This window comes from Lactuca serriola, chromosome 4 (assembly GCF_051521515.1).
Source record: "Lactuca serriola cultivar US96UC23 chromosome 4, Lser_US96UC23_V15, whole genome shotgun sequence".
Lineage (NCBI taxonomy): Eukaryota > Viridiplantae > Streptophyta > Magnoliopsida > Asterales > Asteraceae > Lactuca > Lactuca serriola.
In genome coordinates this window covers 54328072-54349029 of record NC_136411.1, presented here as the reverse complement: position 1 = coordinate 54349029, position 20958 = coordinate 54328072, and the positions used below count along the sequence as shown (strand labels likewise).

Below are 20958 nucleotides of genomic sequence, written 5' to 3'. Positions count from 1 at the left end.
ACGGAGAGATTAAAGGAGATGTAAAATCTTTAGTGTAAATAATGTAAGTTCTGTTTATGCTTATGTGTCTGTATCGGAACATGACATCCCGAGATTTTGTTATATAATAAAAATACATTTCTTTACAGAAATGTTTTGATAAATCTTTATCATATTTTGGGAACAAATTCCGCAACTGTTTTCTTTAAAAGATTACTCTGATTTTAAAAACCAAGCATAAAAAAATCGGTCTTTTCTGGCCGAGAAATTGGGGATGTCACAGATCGTGCTCCTTTAACTGTCAGAGCGTTGCCATTGGTTCTGGCGATAATGCCCTGATCGCCTATTTTGTCACCTGACCGTATCATTTGTCTTGGAGCCGAGGGCGCCTTTGGCGGGCGCGATCCTTTCACGGGAGCACCTCTGGCGGGCGCCAACCTTTTAATAGAGCACCCTGCCCTTAAGGGCGCTGGTGGGCGCTAAGCTCCGTTGAGTCTGTTCTGACGGGCATGCTAGTCCTCGGGGCCGGGGCGGTTCTTACGTGCTGGCTAGGGCATGTTATCAAGAGCTAACCTCCTATTTTGAGTGTGTGTGATAGAAGTGGTCCTATGATGATTATAGGTTGTTGACTTTGGAGTTGCGTTTGGTAGTTTGGCATTATCATTCAGCACTACTTGTGAGGTGAGTTCTTCTCACTATATTAACAGGGTCGAAGGCACCAATGTCGGCCCTTCTTTTGGATTGTTATCCTGGTTATCGCATGATGATATGCTTAGTGACCTGTTAGGTCAGTATCCTGGTATATAGGATGATGCTATGTTTAGTGACCTGTTAGGTCGGTATCCTGGTATATAGGATGATGCTATGATTAGTGATCTGTTAGATCGATTTGACTGTTTATACATGCTAGCATTTGTTATCTATGTGTTGATTGTATGTTTGGAGGTGGGTTGAGGCGGACCTGCTTTGTGCTGTAGGCAACTATACCCAGGGCGGCCCGGATAGACTGCATGCCCAATGGGGCATACCAATCAGGTTGAAGGCCCGAAAAACGGTCCAGACAGGCTGAAGGCACGGTAGGGCGGACCAGACATGTTGAAGGTTCTGAGAGTGGGCCAGACAAACTAAATGCCCGGTGAGAGCGGTCCAGTCAAATTGTATACTCTATATGCATGTTTTTTGTCATGACATGGTGATGGTTTTTATGGTGTTGGTATTTTGGGGAACTCACTAAGCTTCGATCTTACAATTTTGGATGTTGTTTCAGGTACTTCGGATGATCGCGGGAAGGCGAAGGCTTGATCATGCACCTCCTCGCATTTTATGATTTTGATTTCTGGGATACTCTGATGTGAAACTATTTTGAAAACATTTTGTAATAAATAACAGTTTTTGGATGCTTGAAAAAGTTTTAAATTTTCATGAATTTTATGGATGTTACAAAGAGCTTAATGGATAAGTCATGATTCTTGATGTCTTAAAGGACCTAGGTCTAGAGATCTTGCCTTTTTGGAATGCATTATGGATAAAGTTGGAAACTATATCCATCAAGACCTTGGTAAGGATCAGATCTAAGCTTTGAAACTCTTGGCAATGGGAGAAAACAACTTAACACGTTAAGATGTTCAAATTCAGTCCCTACGACATGGCCTTTAGGTTGCCACGACGTGGCGAACGGGATCAGCCTGTTTGTTTTTTTCTTTTCACGACCACAATGTGGAGGCTTGTTGATGATTAATTATTAAATTTGACTTGGGCGTTGACTGTTGATTTTGACCTAGGTTCACTTATGGGTCAAATTGCTAGTTTAGAAAGTGATTTAAGGTTTCATTTTGAATAATTGATTAGGTAGTGTTTAGCATCCATTCCTCGTCTATGTATGTGAGTTATTGGATTCTCACTGCCTTCATGAGGTGAGTCTTCTCACTATATTGTGTAAGATGTTAGGTGTCTTTGTGACTCTTGCATGTTTATGTATGTTTCACGGGTTGGGCCCAATTATATGGGTTGGACTCGATTATATGGATTGGGCCTGATTGCATGGATTGAGCCCAAATGTGTGGGTTGGGCCCGAAAGCATGAATGTTAGGTTGGGCCCGTTCTTATATGGTATATGGTATTTTAGGGGACTCACTAAACTTTATGCTTAGGATTTGTGTTTAAATGTTGCAGGTACTTCCAGTTCGAAAGAGAAAAGCTCAGCTTGATCACATTGCATACCCCAGAGTTTATTTTACATTTTCTTTCTGATTTGTCATTGATGTTTTGAGGATACATTATAATACTTTGATTATCTTTTGATTCAGATGAATGGATGTTGGTTTTGGTTAATTAAAAATAAAATTTTTACTTAATATTTTTGGGACGTTACATCCTTATGCGTTTTTTATAGAAATGGTCAAAGTGTTTAAAAAAAAATTACAAATATAATCCATGTCTAACAGAAAATTTGCAGATTACGCCTCCACCGAACGTCCCCGCAATATGTTGTCATGTTTCGTCCCTAAACTTTTTTGGTTCACGCTTTCGCCATATGACTTTTATATATTTGTAAGTTTGCTCCCTACACTTTCGTCGTAAGTTTAGTCACTCTCGCGAAACGGCGGTAGTAACCTACTATTTATGTATTAATAGAACAATCGAGATTTGTCTCTTTTTTAACACTTGGTTTTAATAAATAGAAAATTACAAGAAATATCAAAATATTTTACTATTTATCAATGCAAGTAATATATTAATCTTCTACTTATAATAATGATGTATGTATTTTTATCTAATAATAGCAATAAGTTTAAATTTAAGAGCTGGTACTAATAATATATAATTTAAAACGTGTAAAAAGCTTTATGAATTTTAGGCTACATGATACTATTATCACTTACATCAGCCCTTAAAAAACTTTATGAATTTTAGGTTACATGATAGTATTATCACTTACATCATCCCCATGTTATTGTAGATAAAAATAAAACATTATTTACTAGCTTTAAGTTATATGTTGTTTTTATTGATAATAATAATGTATAAATAATTGCTAAAACTTTAAATGAATTGATAATCAAAAATAAAATAATAAATACATTATTCATATTAATAAAAAAGAGTAAAATATTTTCATTTTCTCTGTTTCCCCCTGTTTCCCCTGAATAAGCTGTCATTTTATTCCTTATCAAATGATCAACAGAAGGTGGCCCATAACATGTAAACTAATTGTTCCATTGACAATTATCACAAACAAACAAATATTTCATTTTTTGTTATGAACGTCTTTTCAAATCTTTGACAAATGATCATAAAGACAAGCAGACAACCAAAAATAGTTTTTTTTTAAGCACAAAAATATCAAACCGGAGGTGAGTACAAAATAATTTCTTTTATAATCATTTATTTCAGAAAACTGATTTTATGAAATTATATGCTTGCGGATTTATTTTTTCTGTTTGCAAAATGACATTTTTATTTAGCAAAATGATGAAGTCATTTCATAAAGTGATGATGTCATTTTGTAAAAAAGGGAAATTTGATTTTTTTTTAAATATAGTAAAATATAATAATGAAGTAAACTTTTTTTGTTTTATTCGCGTTTTTTTCTTTTTTAATGAATAACCCAAATATTTTTAGTTATATTTCTTGTTGGCTCAATGCCATGCTTCAAATATGATGAATATATCTATGACAAAAAAAATATATATTGTTACATAATATTTCATAAAGATTGTAACGTAATGTATCTGATTTTTCAAAGATGGATCTTTCCATGATAAGATAAGGGCACCTAAACAAAGTTATAAAGTATGAAAACAATAACACAAACCCACAAACGGTAAACATCAACATAAATCCGACTACTTGTCTCAATATCATCGCAATAAATGAATGATTGTTAGAGAAGTCGATTGGTAACAACTATTGAAATTGATGCCTTATCTCTATAATAATTAATAAAACAAAATTTGTATGATTCTTAAAAAATGTATGCAATAGTCTGTTTATATAAAAAACAAATAAAATTAAGATGATTATAGATGTTTAGTGTTTTGGGATTTACTAGTGATGCAAAAGGGTAGTAATGAACAGATAAAATACGTATTAAAATAAAATAAAATAAAATCCCAAAGTGAGTTTTTTGTTCCATTACCGGTAATAAGTTACATACCCTCATCTTAGAAAAATTGGAAATTAAGGAAATCACACAATCTATTCTAATAAATAAGAATGAATTTGTCACATGTCAATTGGCTAATGTCATTTTGTCATAATTTTGAGATATATTTATTTTTCACTTGTTATTTACTTTATTTTTCATTTCCAATATATCATTAATTTAGTTTCCATAAATTAAACCTACCGACTATTAATTTCAAATTTTAAATTTTAAATATCAATTTCAATTTCAAATAAATTTATAGTTTACATTTTTGTGTTTAACATTTTGTTATAATTTACCCGTTTAGTATATGGATCTGATAACTAAACACAAAATTTTAATTTATTTACTTTTTGCATTTTTTTTCTCATAATTTTCAATAATTTCAAATTTTAAATTTAAATAAACTTCTCCTCCTATTTAACATTTTGTTTTAATCAATCCGTATAATATACGGGCCTCACAACTAGTGTGCTATTAAAATAAAATAAATCTAAACATGGAAATCAGTCGCAATCAAGAAAATTTGAAAATTAAGGGTTTAAACTTTAAACAACAAAATTTGGAGATAATGGTTGGGCAAACCGCATTAAACTATTTCTTAGAAGCCCCAACAGGTTGAAAACTTTTCTTTAAAGGTGGACCTCCCAACTCACAAGGGATCAAAAGTTATGTCAAAGTTAGGTCTATTTTCATATTTTTTTTATCCTTCTCCATGTATCGATGAAGGTATGGGCTAACTCCTCAATATGTTATGCATCATTACCTTTCTTGAGAGGAACTTAACCTTGAATTCTGAGGGTAAATGGTGAGATCCATGTGAAGTTATATATTGCGGCAAATGTTGAGATCTCCTACAAGCTATATATTACATTAATATTATAGAATTCGGCTTAATGTTACATCCCACATCTTTGATTTTTATCCACAAACATCAAATAATGTTCACAACCATCATTTGTACAACTTCCGCTAGCCCATCAAACCCATGGATCTTCAAACTCCAAATGGATCTTTCAAAATAAAAAAAGAAATTCGACAAAAGAGTTGGAAGGAAGATTTCATAACACATTTCATCAAACACCATGGATCTTCAAACATAAAAAAGGAAATTCAACAAAGAGTTTGATAAAGATTTAAGAACACATTCTATCAAACCAAGATTTAAGAACACATTTTTATCAAACCCATGGATCTTCAAACATTAAAATCTCTCTTACTAAAAAACAATAGATTTTAGAACAAATTCGGTAACACACACAAAAGGCGATGATGACGGTGAAGGTGGTGGCCAACAACTAGATCTCACAAAAAAGCTATGACGATAGATCTCAAAACCCTAGACCAACAACACTACATACACATATCCTCGATCTTTATTCTCTCTCTATTTCATGTTTTCTTCTGTTCAGGCCTAGTCGGTGGTGATAAATCTCAAAACCCTATCAATGACAATAAATATATTTCATGCTTTCTGTTTACCGTTAACAACAGCTAATGGTGGAGGTTGTGGTCGGGCATAATGGTAGTGTTGGCACGACTGATAGAGGAGGTGATGATGGCAACAGCTAATGATGGAGGCAATGTTTCTGGTTTAAAAAAAACAAGTTGAAGGAGAGTGTTGTTTAGAGAGATAAGGATAATTAGTGTAATTTCTCAACTCTTTGTATGGTTCAAATTCATGTTTTAGGTGAATAGTTCAAATTAATGAAACACTTTTAATGACTAGATAATGCAGTGGCGGAGCTAGATGGGGCGGTAGAGGTACTATAACATCTCCAAAAAAACTGTTATATATATATATATATATATATATATATATACACACACACACACACACACACACTAGCCGTTTACCCGCACAAAGCGACGGGTGCGAATCAACAAAATGACATAAAAAATTTGTTAAACAAAATGACGAACAGATACAGATTTCTTATACCTGGGCTAGAATTAAACGTAAGATATTTTTGGGCTTATTCGATTTTAATAGAAAGAAAAACAAAGGAGGAGGTAGCGAGCATGAGAGAGAACCAAGGTTTTGCGGTTAATGGCAAGACATTCATGATAGACGAATGCTAGATCAATGTGTATCTTCCAGTTTATATGAAATTTTTTATAACGTGTACATCGTATTAGACCGATTCAAATGGATATGAAGAACACTTGGTCAAACTTTGACTCATTCAAAATCTTATCATCGTCTTATTTGACTTTTTCATTATTATTTGACAGATTCAGTATTTAGCGATCCAATTGGATACGAGGAACACTTGGTCAAAGTTTGACCCATTCAAAATCTTATCATCATCATCTTATTTGACATTTTCATAAATGTTGACTGGATAAGATTTAGTATTTACCGATTCAATTGGATATGAGGAACACTTGGTCAAACTTTGACCCATTCAAAATCTTATCATCATCATCTTATTTGACTTTTTCATAAATGTTGACCGGATAAGATTTAGTATTTACCGATTCAATTGGATATGAGGAACACTTGGTCAAACTTTGACCCATTCAAAATCTTATCATCATCATCATCTTATTTGACTTTTTCATAAATGTTTACCGGATAAGATTTAGTATTTACCGATTCAATTGAATATGAGGAACACTTGGTCAAACTTTGACCCATTCAAAATCTTATCATCATTATCTTATTTGACTTTTTCATATTTAACCCATTCAATTTGAAGATAAGCTTAGAAGACCTATTCAAAATCTGTCTTTGACCGAATAAAATTTATTATTCTCCGTTGCATAAAATTATTGTATATGATGCTTAAAAGCTTGTACCTCTTAAAATTCAGCAAAATTTTGTAAATGCTTTTTAAGGTATATATATATATATATATATATATATATATATATATATGTTCAGGTTCATTTGAGACTATACTAATTTTGTGAGACCGTGAGACCAAATCTAAAAATAAATTTAAAATACAAAATAAAAGGAAAAATCCAAAAATTCTTTTTTTAATTATTATTTTCGGAACTTTCATTACCTAAAAAAATAAAATAAAAATTACCTTTTTTTTAAAAAAATACGTGAAATATTTGTGATAAAATATTACACTGTAAATATTCTAATGTGATTTTTAGAATGTTAGAATATTATACTAGATTTCTCAGATATGTAAAATATTCTATTTATTCTATTAGAATATGTAAAAAAAATGTATTTTTTTATTTATTTTTATTTTTTTTATATATTTTTTATTTTTTTTGGAAAATATAAATTCTGAAAATAATATTTAAAAAAAAATCAAAAATTTTCAATTATTTTGCATTTTAAAAATGTTTTTTATTTTATCTACCAAATGAATGACTATGATTGCGTCTCACAGTCTCACAAAATTAGGTCGTCTCACATGAATCTAACTATATATATATATATATATATATATATATATATATATATATATATATATATATATATATATATCGGTTGCTATAACAAGTGTAAAAAGAATAAGTTGTGAAACAGCATCGATGAGTAAGTTTTAAACAATTGTTTAGTATTTTTTATTGAGAATGATGTGTTTTTATAAGTTCTTGATGACGATGTTGTTGATCGATTTCAAGACATGGTGACTAGATGGATTTAGTTGTGACTTTTGTTTAAATTATATATATAATTTTTGATTTACGACTTAAATATTAAGAAACTACATCATTTACTATTTTGAGTCTTGACAATGTTTGTATCTCGTATCAAAATTTTTGGTTTCGTCACTTACTGATATAATGCTTTTAAATTAAACCATTAAAAGGTTATCTAACAAACTTAGTCAAACTTCTAAGTTGGTGACAAAAAACCTACTTCTAAAATACTGTAGCAAAATGGTTGTTAGATTAAGTCCAAGACAGGCATACTTAGTTTGGCAAATTGACATTTTTAGATCCTCCTCCGTTATTTTCTAGTTGAGAATAATTTCCCTAATTCATATGTTTTATTTAATATAATTTTAATAACTTATAAGTCTTGGTCCATAATTTCCATAATTCTTTATGATTATAATCAATTATATTAATTTATGTTTAAAATAATACAAATATAAAATAACTTTCAAAATTATCTAATTCATCAAGTATGCTATCCTATAAATAACTATTTTATTATGAATTTATAATTTAATGATAATTTTTTTTGGAACAATAAATCTAACACACTTCTATATTATTTTTTATTCTATTTATATATCATATGAGACTTAAACCCACGATCTTAAGAAATAAGAACAATATCTAATACCGTTGAGTTAAAAACCATTTGATTGATCAAAACTTCAACCTAAACTTTGTGGGTAGGGGTGTAAGTGAGCCGAGCTACTCGCGAGCTACTCGGGATCGACTCGTTAAAAGCTCGACTCGAGATCGAATTAAACGAGCCCGAGCCGAGCTCGAGCCCAAATATGAGGCTCGTTTATTAAACGAGCTCGAGCCGAGCTTCAACTAGTGGGCTCACGAGCCTAAATGAGCCTAAACGATCCTATATATATATATATATATATACATATATATATATATATATATGTGTGTGTGTGTGTGTGTGAGAGAGAGAGAGTGTGTGTTTATATATATATATATATATATATATATATATATATATATATATATATATATATATATATATATATATATAGGCTCGTTTAAGCTCGTTTAGGCTCGCGAGCTCACTAAATTGTTCACGAGCCGAGCTCGAGCTTCATATTAAGGCTCGAATCGAGCTCGAGCTCGAGCTCGAGCTTCTTCAAATTAAACGAGCCGAGCTCGAGCTTGGTTAGGCTCGGGCTCGGCTCGGCTCGTTTACACCCCTATTTGTGGGTAATATGATGAAATAAAAACAATCAATCTGATTTAAATGAACAATTCTTGATATTTTTTTTAATCTCATTTATTTAATAATGATAATTGATGGAAATTATTTTACTTTTTTTTTATATAGAGAGATGACAATGACCTATATTGAAAATGTAACGATTGACAAAATTGTCCTGTTTTAAACAAAAAGTCTCGTTTGATGCTATAATATTATAATGATAAGAATTGAACCATAACCTCACTAAATAAAGATACACCTGATACCATTAGATTAAAAACATTTTCATAAAAATTTTGAAGTTATAAAGTTACATATAAATCAACTTCATAAAAGATTAAAACTGAAATAAAATATTTAATAGATTATGAATTGTTTGTTCTAAAATAACACTTTTAATGAAATTTTATTCTTTCAATTTGATTTTTTTATAATAAAAATAGAAAACTCGAAAACTTTTAAAAACATAGATAATTTATAATAATAAAAATGTGAATGTGAATAATCATTTCTTTTATAAAATTTGCAAGGATAAGTTGTTAAAAATTCGGTTGGGGGTCCTTTGGTTTCGTTTGTTAATGGTTTGAATCGCCATTAATGGAGTTTCTCTAATTTCTTACGCAGTCATTTAATGCTGCAGCTCAGCAACCCAACCACCACCACCATCACCACCACCCTCTAAAACCCCTTTCCCGTTCATATTCTCCCCTATTCTTTTCCCTCCAAATGGACCACCACCATTTTCCTCAATGTCCACCACCATCCTTTACCCACCGCCGCCGCCGCAGCAGCAGCAACTTTCGAGCGTCACTCATTACTACATAACCAACCTTGGTCTCGGTTACGCAATCGCCATCGCTTTCGGATTCCTCGTCCTCTTCTCCTCCCTTCTTCTAGCATCATACATCTGCTTCCGCCACCGTCATACACACCGCAACCAAATTCGAAACCCTAACGGCGGTGGTTCCGATAACGGCGTCTTCGTCCCCAGCATAATTTTCGTCGACGAAGAGAACAACGAAGATCTGAACGTTGTTGTTGGACTGGATCAGTCCGTTATCAACTCGTACCCTAAGTTTCCGTTCTCGAAAGGGATTCCGAAAGGGATTGAAACTCTTTGCGCGATTTGTTTGTGCGAATATAGAGAGGCGGAGATGATGCGGATGTTGCCTGATTGTAAGCACTGTTTTCACTTGACTTGCGTCGACGCTTGGTTGAAACTGAACGCGAGTTGTCCTGTTTGTCGGAGCTCGCCGCTTCCGACGCCGTTATCTACTCCGTTGGCGGAGGTTGTTCCTCTCTCACACTACTCCGACGGCCGTCGCCGGAGGTGATCGTCAGTTTGTCAATGTAACAGCACTCACCAACCGGAACAAGAACCAGAAGAAGATCTTGTCTTCTGTTTCTTTTATCTGTCCTCAAGTGATGAATTATATTAGTTGATTTCATTGGTTTCCTATATTTGTAGCTTGATTTGAGCTTATGTAAATCTAGATTGTTTTGGATCTTAATATTATACTGAATATTTTCTTATTATTGGGATTGGAAGAAGAATTGTTTGAGGATTATGATCAAGTTGTTTGATCTTGATTCTTGAGATCTGACATCAAATTCTTCCTACTTCTCATCAAAGGTACCAAACTCCATTACTGCATATCTGTTTCTCTCTGAAACTTTTATCAGTTTATGTATCTTAGGGCATCATTAACATTGGTATATGATTATTATTATTATTATTATTATTACTATTAATCTACATTTTTGTGAAGCAATTTGTTAATTTCAAACTTAAATACATGAAGAGAAGGTTGAATGGTTCGAAATCCCAAAAAGGCAAGACATCTTTTTCCAAGTGGTCAAGACCCATGTCCTTGACTCGTGCTTTATGCATATGGTGTATGGTGTAGGGTCAGGGTCACCTTTCATTTGGTCCAACCAACGGTTTTGGAGGAAAACTTTTTAATTTACATTTGGAAATTTGCTTCATAGTCTGGTTATAGAAAAACAGAAAACTATATAATGAAGGGACAATGGACCAACATGTAGACCCTAAAACATATGGATAATTGGTGTATTATAGACATATATTTTAGAGCAAGTTACACAAATGATCCATGTGGTTTGTAAAATTCAGACAATCCCTATTGTTTGATTTTGTTTTGATTTTAGTCCTTATCAAACCTGAAATGACTAAAATTCACTCTCTTTCTCGACCTGTTCCTCCGCACAATGTTAAAGATTAGGTGTAACCCCACTCCATTCACCTCCGGTCACTAAAATTAGACTTGAAATTAAATCAAAACGAAACAAAAATCAAACCCTAACGTGAAATCGAAACATAACTAGAAATTTGCAACAAAAAACATTATGATGTATGCATAAGAATCAAAATATGCAAAGTAGTTATTTTACATTGATCACCAAAATTGAAACAAAACAAAACTATATGGATTGGATGGTGCGAATCAAAGAGGGTTTGAGACCAAATCACAACTATCCTAAATCATAGGGACCATTCATGTAATTTACTCTATATTTTAAATTGTATATTTATTGAAGAATTAATGATGCAAGTGTGAAAGTCACTTCGGTGGAACAACGAAGAGGTGGCTTTGATTAAACATCATGTGCCAACTTGTACTTGTATCAAGAATCAACTAATTGTGATGTGTCCTTTAGCTTACCACCAATGCTGTACCTACCGACACTAACAAAAAAATGTTAGTAGGGGTGTTTGCTTCGTCACATTTTCTTTTTTAATTAATCAATTTGTAAATAGAAATGGTTAAAATTGGAATCAAAACTATTCTGAATCTTTTGTCACGTAATGATTTTTTTTTCCAATTACTTTTTTTACGAAGGTTGTAAAAGTGGTATTAAGTGGGTTAAGTAGCGATTATGGATTATCATCCTAGTTGATGATTACTTGACAACTAGTCAAGGATCCTTAGTTATATATCAATTAAATTTTAAAAAATTAAATATTGTTATTATCATAACAAATTAGGTAAATACAACCAATATCATAACAAAATAGATTAATATGATAAAAGAGTCTTTGGTCTAACGATATCAAAATATTTGAAAACGTGTCACTCCGTTAAAAGTTGAGGGTTCCAATCTGATCGTTGATAAAATAAGTAGATTAAGAGTAGAATTAGAGGGTGTGTATTAGCCATTCAAAAAAAGTATAATTTATGAAGTTTTTTTAAGATTTTTTTTTCATTGTCATTAAAACATTAGGGCTAAGGCTTGGCATTCGTTTGAATAGATAGTTTCGATGTGATCCGAGCCAATGAATAGTGTTTGTTTTCGGTATTCAAAACATGAATATGTAGTACAAACTAAATTAAAACCCGATGTTAACTATTCAAATTATAATTTAATTGGATCAATTTACAATTTTATTATCAACAATGAAGACATTCATCGAAATTATATAACTTTGACATTCACACGAACTCAAATGGTTCAAAATGAAACATAAGCAAAGGTTTTGAAAACCGGACCGGTTGTCTTATCGATTTGATGGTTCAACCGTTTGAACCGGTCTAAAAATCTTGATGACATCATTATTACATCATAACAGTTTTAAAATTATAAAAAAAAAATACAAAACGCCTCCAAAATTAAGTTGAAAATAGACTGGAGGCAAGAAATATGGTTTTGGTTCGTATAAAAACTTCCAATGAAATTAGATTAAGTTTAATTAAAAAGAATTAGAAAAGGAATTGGAAATATATATATATATATATATATATATATATATATATATATATATATATATATATATATATATATATATATATATATATTCTAAAACCATTTTTTAGTGGTTGAACCAGTATCGGTAGAACCGGTTTTCGTAAATACCGACCGGTTTTCACGAATTATCATACAAAAAGTTTTTGTTTTTCAAAAAACCGATAACATGACCAGTTTAACGGGTCGAACTAGCCGATCTGGTACGGTTTTCAAAACAATGAATGTAAGAGGTTAAAGTTAAAAAAGGGTTAAAGTAGAAGTAAAAAAGAAATGGTACTCCCACGACCGAAAACAAATTTAGAAGTTTATAAAAAAGTTTGGTCAATGTAGGCTTCAGGGTTATCTGGACCGGTCTTTTCTTGGTATGAAAAAAGCCTGGTTCAGCCCGGTCTTTGTATGTTCTACTATGTATTTATTTATTATATTTACATCACATGATTGTTATTAATATAAAACAAAATATGTATTCTTGTTTACCTCCGTTTTTTCATTAAACTCCAATATAATGTAAAACTTTCACTTCGTCCAGCCAAACACTTCATGTAATCATACTCAACAACAAAATAATGGTAAAAGAAAATCATACAAAATGACTGAATAAGAAGTACCGAGTACGTCATACTTGGTTGTTGAGTCGTGGCAAAAACAATTAAAAAAATAAATACTTGGTCCAAAAAAATAATTCAAAGATTTATTTCTTGAAAAACATTACTTCGCTATTTATTACACGATATTAGTTGTCGTTAAGTTTTTCTATTTTATTCTACTAAGAAGTACTCAACATTTAATCATTGGTCAAAAACTTTTATTTATTAGCCAGTTTACCACTTGAATTACTATATTTTCCAAAATTACTTTGATTTATTAGCAAAATTACTATAATTTCAAAAATTATTTTTCATAAACATTGTACATTGGTCAAAAACATCATCCTCATTCCTCAATAACACAGAGGTAAAAGAAATATATTTTCCTAGTTGCATATGAATCAGTTAAACATTAAAATATAGCTTTAAAAAGATAATAAAGTAAAAAAAATCTTATATGACCAAAATCAAGATATCATTAGTAAAATTAATTTTTAAATATTTTACCCAAAAAATAAAAAAAATTAGCATCAATGTTTCACAAGGTATGATGCCCATACTTCATCAGCTGGTGGGGGAGGTTCAACCCAATGACCTGGTATTCGACTGCAACAAAAAAATAAAATAAAATAAAAATAAAAATCAAACCAAATTAATATTTAATAAAATAAACACATCTACAACTTTATTACAACTCTATGATTTTTTTTTAAACTCACCTTCCTCCATGTCGTATATATGCATCCCATGTTCGTCTCACCTGTAAGTAAAATTAAATAAATAATTATATAAATCCAAGTAGTAATTATTACAAATCATAAATTTACAAAACTCACCTCGATTAGCGTCCCCATATCAGTGCTACTTCCATGATAATAATGATAAAATTCAAGTGGTAAACTTGCTGAATAATCATAATATCCGTTACCATGATTATTTACATCAACAACTGCATTTGTTCCTTCTTTTACTTCAATCTCATTTATTTTTTCTTCAATTACTTTATCTCCATTTTTAACAAAACTTTGATCATCTTCTGAATTTAAAAAATTTGTAATTGCATCTTTAGCAGTATTTGTATCAGCTGCAGCCATTGCTTGCCTCTCCTCTTCCTCAACTGCAACACGAATTCTTTCAAGAAATTTGTCATCCTCCTCTGGGAGAAAATGCCCTGAAAAAGAATTAATAATTATACACTGAAATAATAACAAACTTTATGTTTATTACAAATACAAACCTTGCTTTGTTAATTTCTGGATCCTGATCGAGCGTAATTCTTGTAATTTCTCCACAATCAACACTAATTCTAGCTGAAATTTAAAAAAAAAAAATGAGAATCTGAATTTTTAAGATTATGATAAAATGATTTTATAAAAAGTTGAAGATTTAGATTATTATCCGTTTATCACCTCTGATTCTAATCTTATTCGCTCCTCTTTAGCTTTTTGTTTTGCAATTTCTTTCATCTTCTCCACCTGTGAACAAACTTGAACTAATTAAATTATGTGCAAAAACTTGGGTCTTAAGTTAAAGATTAGTCTCAAATTCCAATATTACCCTTTGCTTTGCGATTTCTTTTGCAATTTCCTTAGCCCTCCATTCATCAGCTTCTTGATCAGCTTTCTCAAATTGCTCATGTTCCTTGTAAAACATGAAAAAATTAGGTAAACTCAAACATACTGAAAAAGTTCATACTATGATTAAAAAAAAATATAAAAGAAAATGAAATTAAAATTGCAGGTGGATGTATTATTGACCTTTGTAAGCATTTCACCTATTTGTTGTCTCTTTCTTTTCCTCCAAAGTTTGTTTCTTTTATGCTTATGGAGTTTATTTGCTAATTTCACAGCTGCAGATTTCTCCTCCCATGGTGTTTTATCATCAGTGATGATCTTAAATGGTTTAAGATCAATGTTCAGTTTTGATATCAATCCATTTGCTGCTTCTAATGAGATTTTCTCTTGAGTATCCAATGTCATCATGTTGTTCTCAAGAAACTTCTGGAATCTTCCAATTATAGTTTCATTTGAATCAGTATTCTCTGTTTCTTCTAAGTTTCCGTCTTTCATTGCCATAAGCATCTCCAATTCCTTTTCCCTGTAACAACTCTTAACTAAATAACTTGAAGTTGGAATCAGAGAATAATTATTGGAATCACGAATCAAAACTAAATGATTATCTTATAAGTTATACTCACATTGCTTCTGCAAGATGAAGAGTGTTTTGTAATTCCTTGAGGGAGCTTTGCACATTTGTTGGGTTCCAAAAGCCACTTGTCAATGGTGGCATTGGTGGGACCCATGGTGCAGGTGCAACCGGATGAAATGGAGGTGGATTCATCGGACGCATCATCATATTCATACAAACAGATACTGCATAAAAATTACAAAATCATGGAACATTTTGAAGTCAGAGGTCTTGATACCCTAAAACGCATACAAAAGTGGTAAAAGTCATGGTTTTGTGATAATACATAAGTTTCGAGTTAATCTAAAAATCACAAACCCAAATGTATGTATCTATCTATAGACTATAGGTATTGGCATACGTTCCACATTTGAAAAACTGTGTTTAAAAATTGCAAACCCAAACCCTAGCTCTTTACAGTTTACACAAACAACGAAGAAACAAAAACCCTAAATCAGAAATCGGCACTTCACCATAAATCGCAAACTCAAATCCCCCACAACACCAAGGATTTACAGAAACAACGAAGAGAAAGAAGGAGATATTTATTTGTACCTGTAGAAATAGGCCACAGTCGTAAACCAAAACCGTAAATCGGACACCGGATCAGACTTCGGTGGTAGTGAGCAAGGACGCGCTTTTTGTTTGTATGGAGAAAAGGCAGAGGCAGAGGGTGAAGAGAAGAAGAAGACGTAAGGTAGCAGATGGAGTAAAGCACTGTTCATCAAGCCATTGATGAAGTCCTTAAAACCTCGCAATAATCCGATAAATAAATTATAATCACTTTTTAGACATCAAGTCAGGATGGCCGAGTGGTCTAAGGCGCCAGACTCAAGTTCTGGTCTTCGAGAGAGGGCGTGGGTTCAAATCCCACTTCTGACAATTTTAACATTTTTTTTTGTTTATATCAAGTCTCTCTGTGATATCAAATATTGTCTCGATGGAGATTCCATTTACATCAAATTTACTCAAGTATACGCATGAATAGTTATTATTAGATCATCGATGGAAATTCTTGATTACTTTTCCATATTTGATCCATTTTTCCAATTTATTTCTTATTGTTATTGCAATGTTCATTTTAATTTTACTCAATTAGCTTCACACTATTAGTTTATGTCTTATTGCAAGGTTCATTTTAATTTTACTCCATTAACTTCACACTATTTGTCTTCTTCCGTTTAGAGGCATCACAAGCTTACACGAGGGCTTTTTAGTATGTGGTTAACATGCATGATAAAACCCCTTGCATCTTCTCCATTACCCATCTACTCTTCACACATCAAATCGTCATTTCAAATTATATGTGTGATCAACATGTATGATATTAACTCAAATCCATCAATCCACTATTCACCCATCAAATCATCATTTCATATTACATGTGTGATCAACGTGCATTATATTAACCCAAATCCATCCATCCACTGTGCACCCATCAAATCATCATTTCAGATTACATGTGTGATCAACGTGCATTATATTAACCCAAATCCATCCATCCACTGTTCACCCATCAAATCATTATTTCAGATTACGTGTGTGATCAGCGTGCATTATATTAACCCAAATCCATCCATCCACTGTTCACCCATCAATTCGTCATTTCGGGTTACATGTGTGATTGGCGTGGATGATGTTAACCCACATCAATAATCTTTAACATGATCATACTAACAATAAGAACATAACTTAGCCAGCTTCAGCCTTCATGCAAAAATTAAACATGAGTAGGTCGAAATCTTTTACATATCACTAGAGCCATTATAGAATTTGAGTCCTAAACATCAAGGTGCGTAATTGGGTTGATTGGTTGTAAAACTTAACCATAGTTTATTTTCTCTTTGTATTTTTTTCATTATAACTTCTTGCTAGCTTAATACAATTTAGTGGTTCAAAAAAATCAAACAATACAATAGTTAAAAAACTATATACCGGGAAAAAGTTTACATTGACTTCATGATTTTAATGAGATTATACTTTCTGACGTAAATGAACACAGTTTCTCGTTTTACTTTTTAATTTTTCATCATGCATTTTAAAAGAAAGAATCTTATAACCAAATTAATCTCTCTTTTCGTTTAGTTGTCAAATAGAAATCAAAACTCTATTTACATTCCAAAAATAATAGGAAACATAAGTGTACCCAACAAGCCTTGGCTTTTATCTATCATTAAGCAAATATCTACACGTTTGTTATCCCTGACTATCTATGTCGAAACGTACGTGGAACTATACCAACTACCCAATCAAAAGTGTTGTTTGTTGGCTAAATTTTTCTATTTTTATAAAGCTCGCATAAGACCAAAATAGACACATGGCCCCCTATCAGATCGTCATTTTAAAGATATATGTCGGTAGTAAAAGCATCAAATCATAGAAGACGACATATAGAGAGCATACGTCAAATATGAGTAGTCACTTACTAGACATGCACATCAAAATTACATATCATAATTTGTATGCGTATGCACTATGCACAGTGTAAAATCATATTAGAGACAGAAAAATGGGGCTAGCGAGGCATTACTTTTACACAATCATTGTAAATGGAATTGGAATCCTCATCGTCAATCACTGAAAAAGAAATTCAAGTCCATGTTGAGCTATTATATAAATTACGTATGACATTGTTCTTTACTTGTGGATATATGTATTTATTTTGGTCGACATAACTAGTACAATATGAGATGGAGTCTAAAACGTATGAAATATCCGTTTTAGTTTATACTACATTTTTTTAGTTTTTATTTAAGTAACTATAAGACAAATGAAATAAGTCGTTGGATTTACACGTAGAAAGTTGACAAGTGATATCACATAATAAAGGAACCAATAGAAAAGGAAAACAAGGCCATGTGATAAAGGGACGTACATATTAAGGAATACTTGTTGAAAAGGCATGTTAGGATCTAGAACACATGTCCCACAAGAGACACGCTACAAAATTCTAGGTTTTTCTTGAGGAATCTATTTCGAAATATTTTAAGAGGAAATAATACAAAATCTCCTTTCTAAGTATGTAGTATTCAAGAGGATCTATGTAAGTTGTAATATAATTTAAAGTATTCAAGAGGTTATATAGTTTTTTACTAAAACATATTAAGTGAAGAAAGTTTTATATATAGTTTTTTACTAAAACATATTAAGTGAAGAAAGTTTTATATAAACGTAGCGGGTAAACGACCAATAAGCTGTATCACAACTCATTTTCGAATGACAAAATTAATTCTTTTAAAAAACAACATCCATAGATTTTGGGGTCATAACATTACTATGCATGGCCCATTAGACCTTACTGAGGAGCTCCAGAGCTTATGGCGCAAGAAAACCAAAAGTATTAAATGCAAAAAGTATAAATGTGTGTTAATTTTTCATGCACACTTTCTCATGTTTTGCCACTTTGCATAATGCATCTTGCCCCAACGATGAAAACCCCACTCCCCAAGCCCACAAGATGGGAAACTCTTGTTAGATCCACACATACATGCTTCCCTCCAGCCCATCCAAATACTAAAACATCAGTTGATCTAAGTGTTGATCTTCCTTCCAATGGGTCAGTCAAAAAGTTCACAGGTGCCTCTTTCTTGGCAGAAACTCTAATACGCCTAAATATGTCGAAAAGAACATCTCTAACCAGATCGCGTCGGTACTTAAAACTCGGGAGCTCTCTATAATGAACTACATGCTCCCAAAAGGAGTCCAAGCATGCCTTGTAACAAAGATGGCAAGTCTCATCATCCGAAAATAAAGGGATCATAAGGCGATACTTGAGGATGACACGATACTCCACTGATGACATATGCTGGCCAAGACCGTCAATAGGAATAGTCATAAGAAAATCCTGAGCATGTAGGGCCCTTAGACACTCAAAATTTGCTTTCTGCCTAATCGTCATGTCGAAGTGAACTTCCATGTCTTGGACAATTTACTAAAAAGGGCACTCGCCAATGAGTGTTGGGCTTTTGGAGGGGCGGTGTCCTTATTAGTGAAACCGCTAAAGTCAAAGCCTAGAATCGTATCACGGAGACAGGCCAAAGCACAAACATAATCTGAATCCATAATTGAGCTCATAAGATGTGGTCTCGTAACACCCATGATTGAGCTCATGAGGCCACAAAAGCATAAGAGGAAGCCTCTACCACTAAGTACAACCCCAAACCACCAAACCTAATTAGTAACGAAGCAAGTCGCCATTGAATGTCCCCAAAAGAAAGGACCCCCACAAACCACAATGTCCTCAATCGACCCACGTAAACCTTTATCAAAAGACAAAGCAGCCTCCATGTAAACGGGTTGGCATGTCCTCAGGCCAAAGAAACGTTTAGCAATACCCATACAAGATCAAAGTAAAAGGAGCTCACTCTAGGGTGTAACGTCCCATTTTCACAACCAGAAATTTTTATTTTATTTAAGTAAAGCATCCCAATTATAAATTCGTTATGGAGAAAACCATTTATTTCAAATACATTTGTAAAAAATTAGAATAATATTAAAGCGTGGAATCTTCATTGTTGTTGATGAATGTGTACAGTTACACATTCACCTTCCCATGATGACCGATGATACCAGAAACAATAAACAACTGAGTAAGCACAAAGCTTAGTGAGTTTCCCCCAAAATACATCATATGATAAACATACAAGCACACATCGGGTCCACTCAGCCATTGGGCTGGAATACCCAGGGTTTGTTGGCCTACCGCCTCAACCCAAATGCTCTTCCAAAGCCTCCGTGCCTATGGCTTACAGTCGGCCCGCACCGGGTATCTTCGGCTACAACACAAAGCAGGACCGCCTCAACCCACAACTACCATATGTCGACATATAAACAATTAGGATCAAGTAGGCATATAATACAGACAAACAACAATCATACAACTCATTACCGCCTACTAGTCCTCACACCGCACACAGTTTCTCTACCTACTATCCTCTATGAAATGTGTAACCAGAGGTGAGATAGCCACCCGAATAGATGATCATACTCTAGAGCCACAACAAACAAGGAACAGACAACAAAATCCTAGATCAAGAGTTCTCAGGCTATCCTACATGACCACATACAGTCCATAGGGCACTCCACTCGATAATAACTAGCAAGTACAGATAAACATACAGTGCACTATAGCATAGCAACATCTTATATACCAGGATACCGATCTAACAGATCAATACAACATAGCAACATCCTATATAACAGGATACTGATCTAACGGATCACTACAGCATAGCAACATCCTATATAACAGGATACCGATCTAACATATCACTACAACATAGCAACGTCCTAAATACTAGAACACATATCTAATAGATCACTACAACATAACAACATCCTAAATACCAGGATACAAATCTAACATATCACTACAACATAGCAACATCCTAAATATCAACAATCCAAGGAATTTATAACCATGTATACTCAGATGTGAGATAGACATCCGGACATGTGATCCT

At 32.7% G+C, this 20958-nt stretch overlaps 2 protein-coding genes and 1 non-coding gene across 4 annotated transcripts; 2 read left to right on the top strand and 1 right to left on the bottom strand.

The window, feature by feature from the left end:
• The first annotated feature begins 9504 nt into the window (after positions 1-9504).
• Positions 9505-10490, top strand: LOC145101590 (RING/U-box superfamily protein). The gene has a single exon (XM_079038817.1). The coding sequence runs from the start codon at positions 9707-9709 to the stop codon at positions 10289-10291; it is 585 nt and encodes a 194-aa protein (XP_078894943.1). The 5' UTR covers positions 9505-9706; the 3' UTR covers positions 10292-10490.
• Positions 10491-13746: 3256 nt separating this feature from the next.
• LOC145101589 (U11/U12 small nuclear ribonucleoprotein) lies at positions 13747-16210 on the bottom strand. Of its 2 annotated transcripts, none has more exons than XM_079038816.1 (9): positions 16052-16210; positions 15507-15681; positions 15067-15422; positions 14867-14950; positions 14719-14784; positions 14547-14619; positions 14146-14480; positions 14029-14069; positions 13747-13915 (listed from the first exon to the last, which is right to left on the bottom strand). In XM_079038816.1, exons 2-9 carry the CDS (start codon positions 15559-15561, stop codon positions 13840-13842), a joined length of 1086 nt encoding a protein of 361 aa, XP_078894942.1. In that variant the 5' UTR covers positions 15562-15681; positions 16052-16210; the 3' UTR covers positions 13747-13839. The 2 variants fall into 2 exon arrangements, with proteins under 2 accessions (XP_078894942.1, XP_078894941.1); XM_079038815.1 differs by having other exon boundaries at positions 15067-15406.
• An 84-nt stretch (positions 16211-16294) lies between these two features.
• Positions 16295-16378, top strand: TRNAL-CAA (transfer RNA leucine (anticodon CAA)). The gene has a single exon. It is a non-coding gene; the product is annotated as a tRNA-Leu (tRNA).
• Positions 16379-20958: the final 4580 nt, after the last annotated feature.

What these genes read in the sequence shown, in the direction of transcription:
- LOC145101590 (XM_079038817.1), top strand. Translation starts at nt 9,707, where the DNA reads ATGTCCACCACCATCCTTTACCCACCGCCGCCGCCGCAGCAGCAGCAA.
- LOC145101589 (XM_079038815.1), bottom strand. Translation starts at nt 15,670, where the DNA reads ATGAATATGATGATGCGTCCGATGAATCCACCTCCATTTCATCCGGTT. An exon ending in ATATGGGGACGCTAATCGAG is followed by an intron (nt 14,070 to 14,145) that starts GTGAGTTTTGTA and finishes TTTTACTTACAG; the next exon opens with GTGAGACGAACATGGGATGC. An exon ending in TATATACGACATGGAGGAAG is followed by an intron (nt 13,916 to 14,028) that starts GTGAGTTTAAAA and finishes TTTTTGTTGCAG; the next exon opens with TCGAATACCAGGTCATTGGG.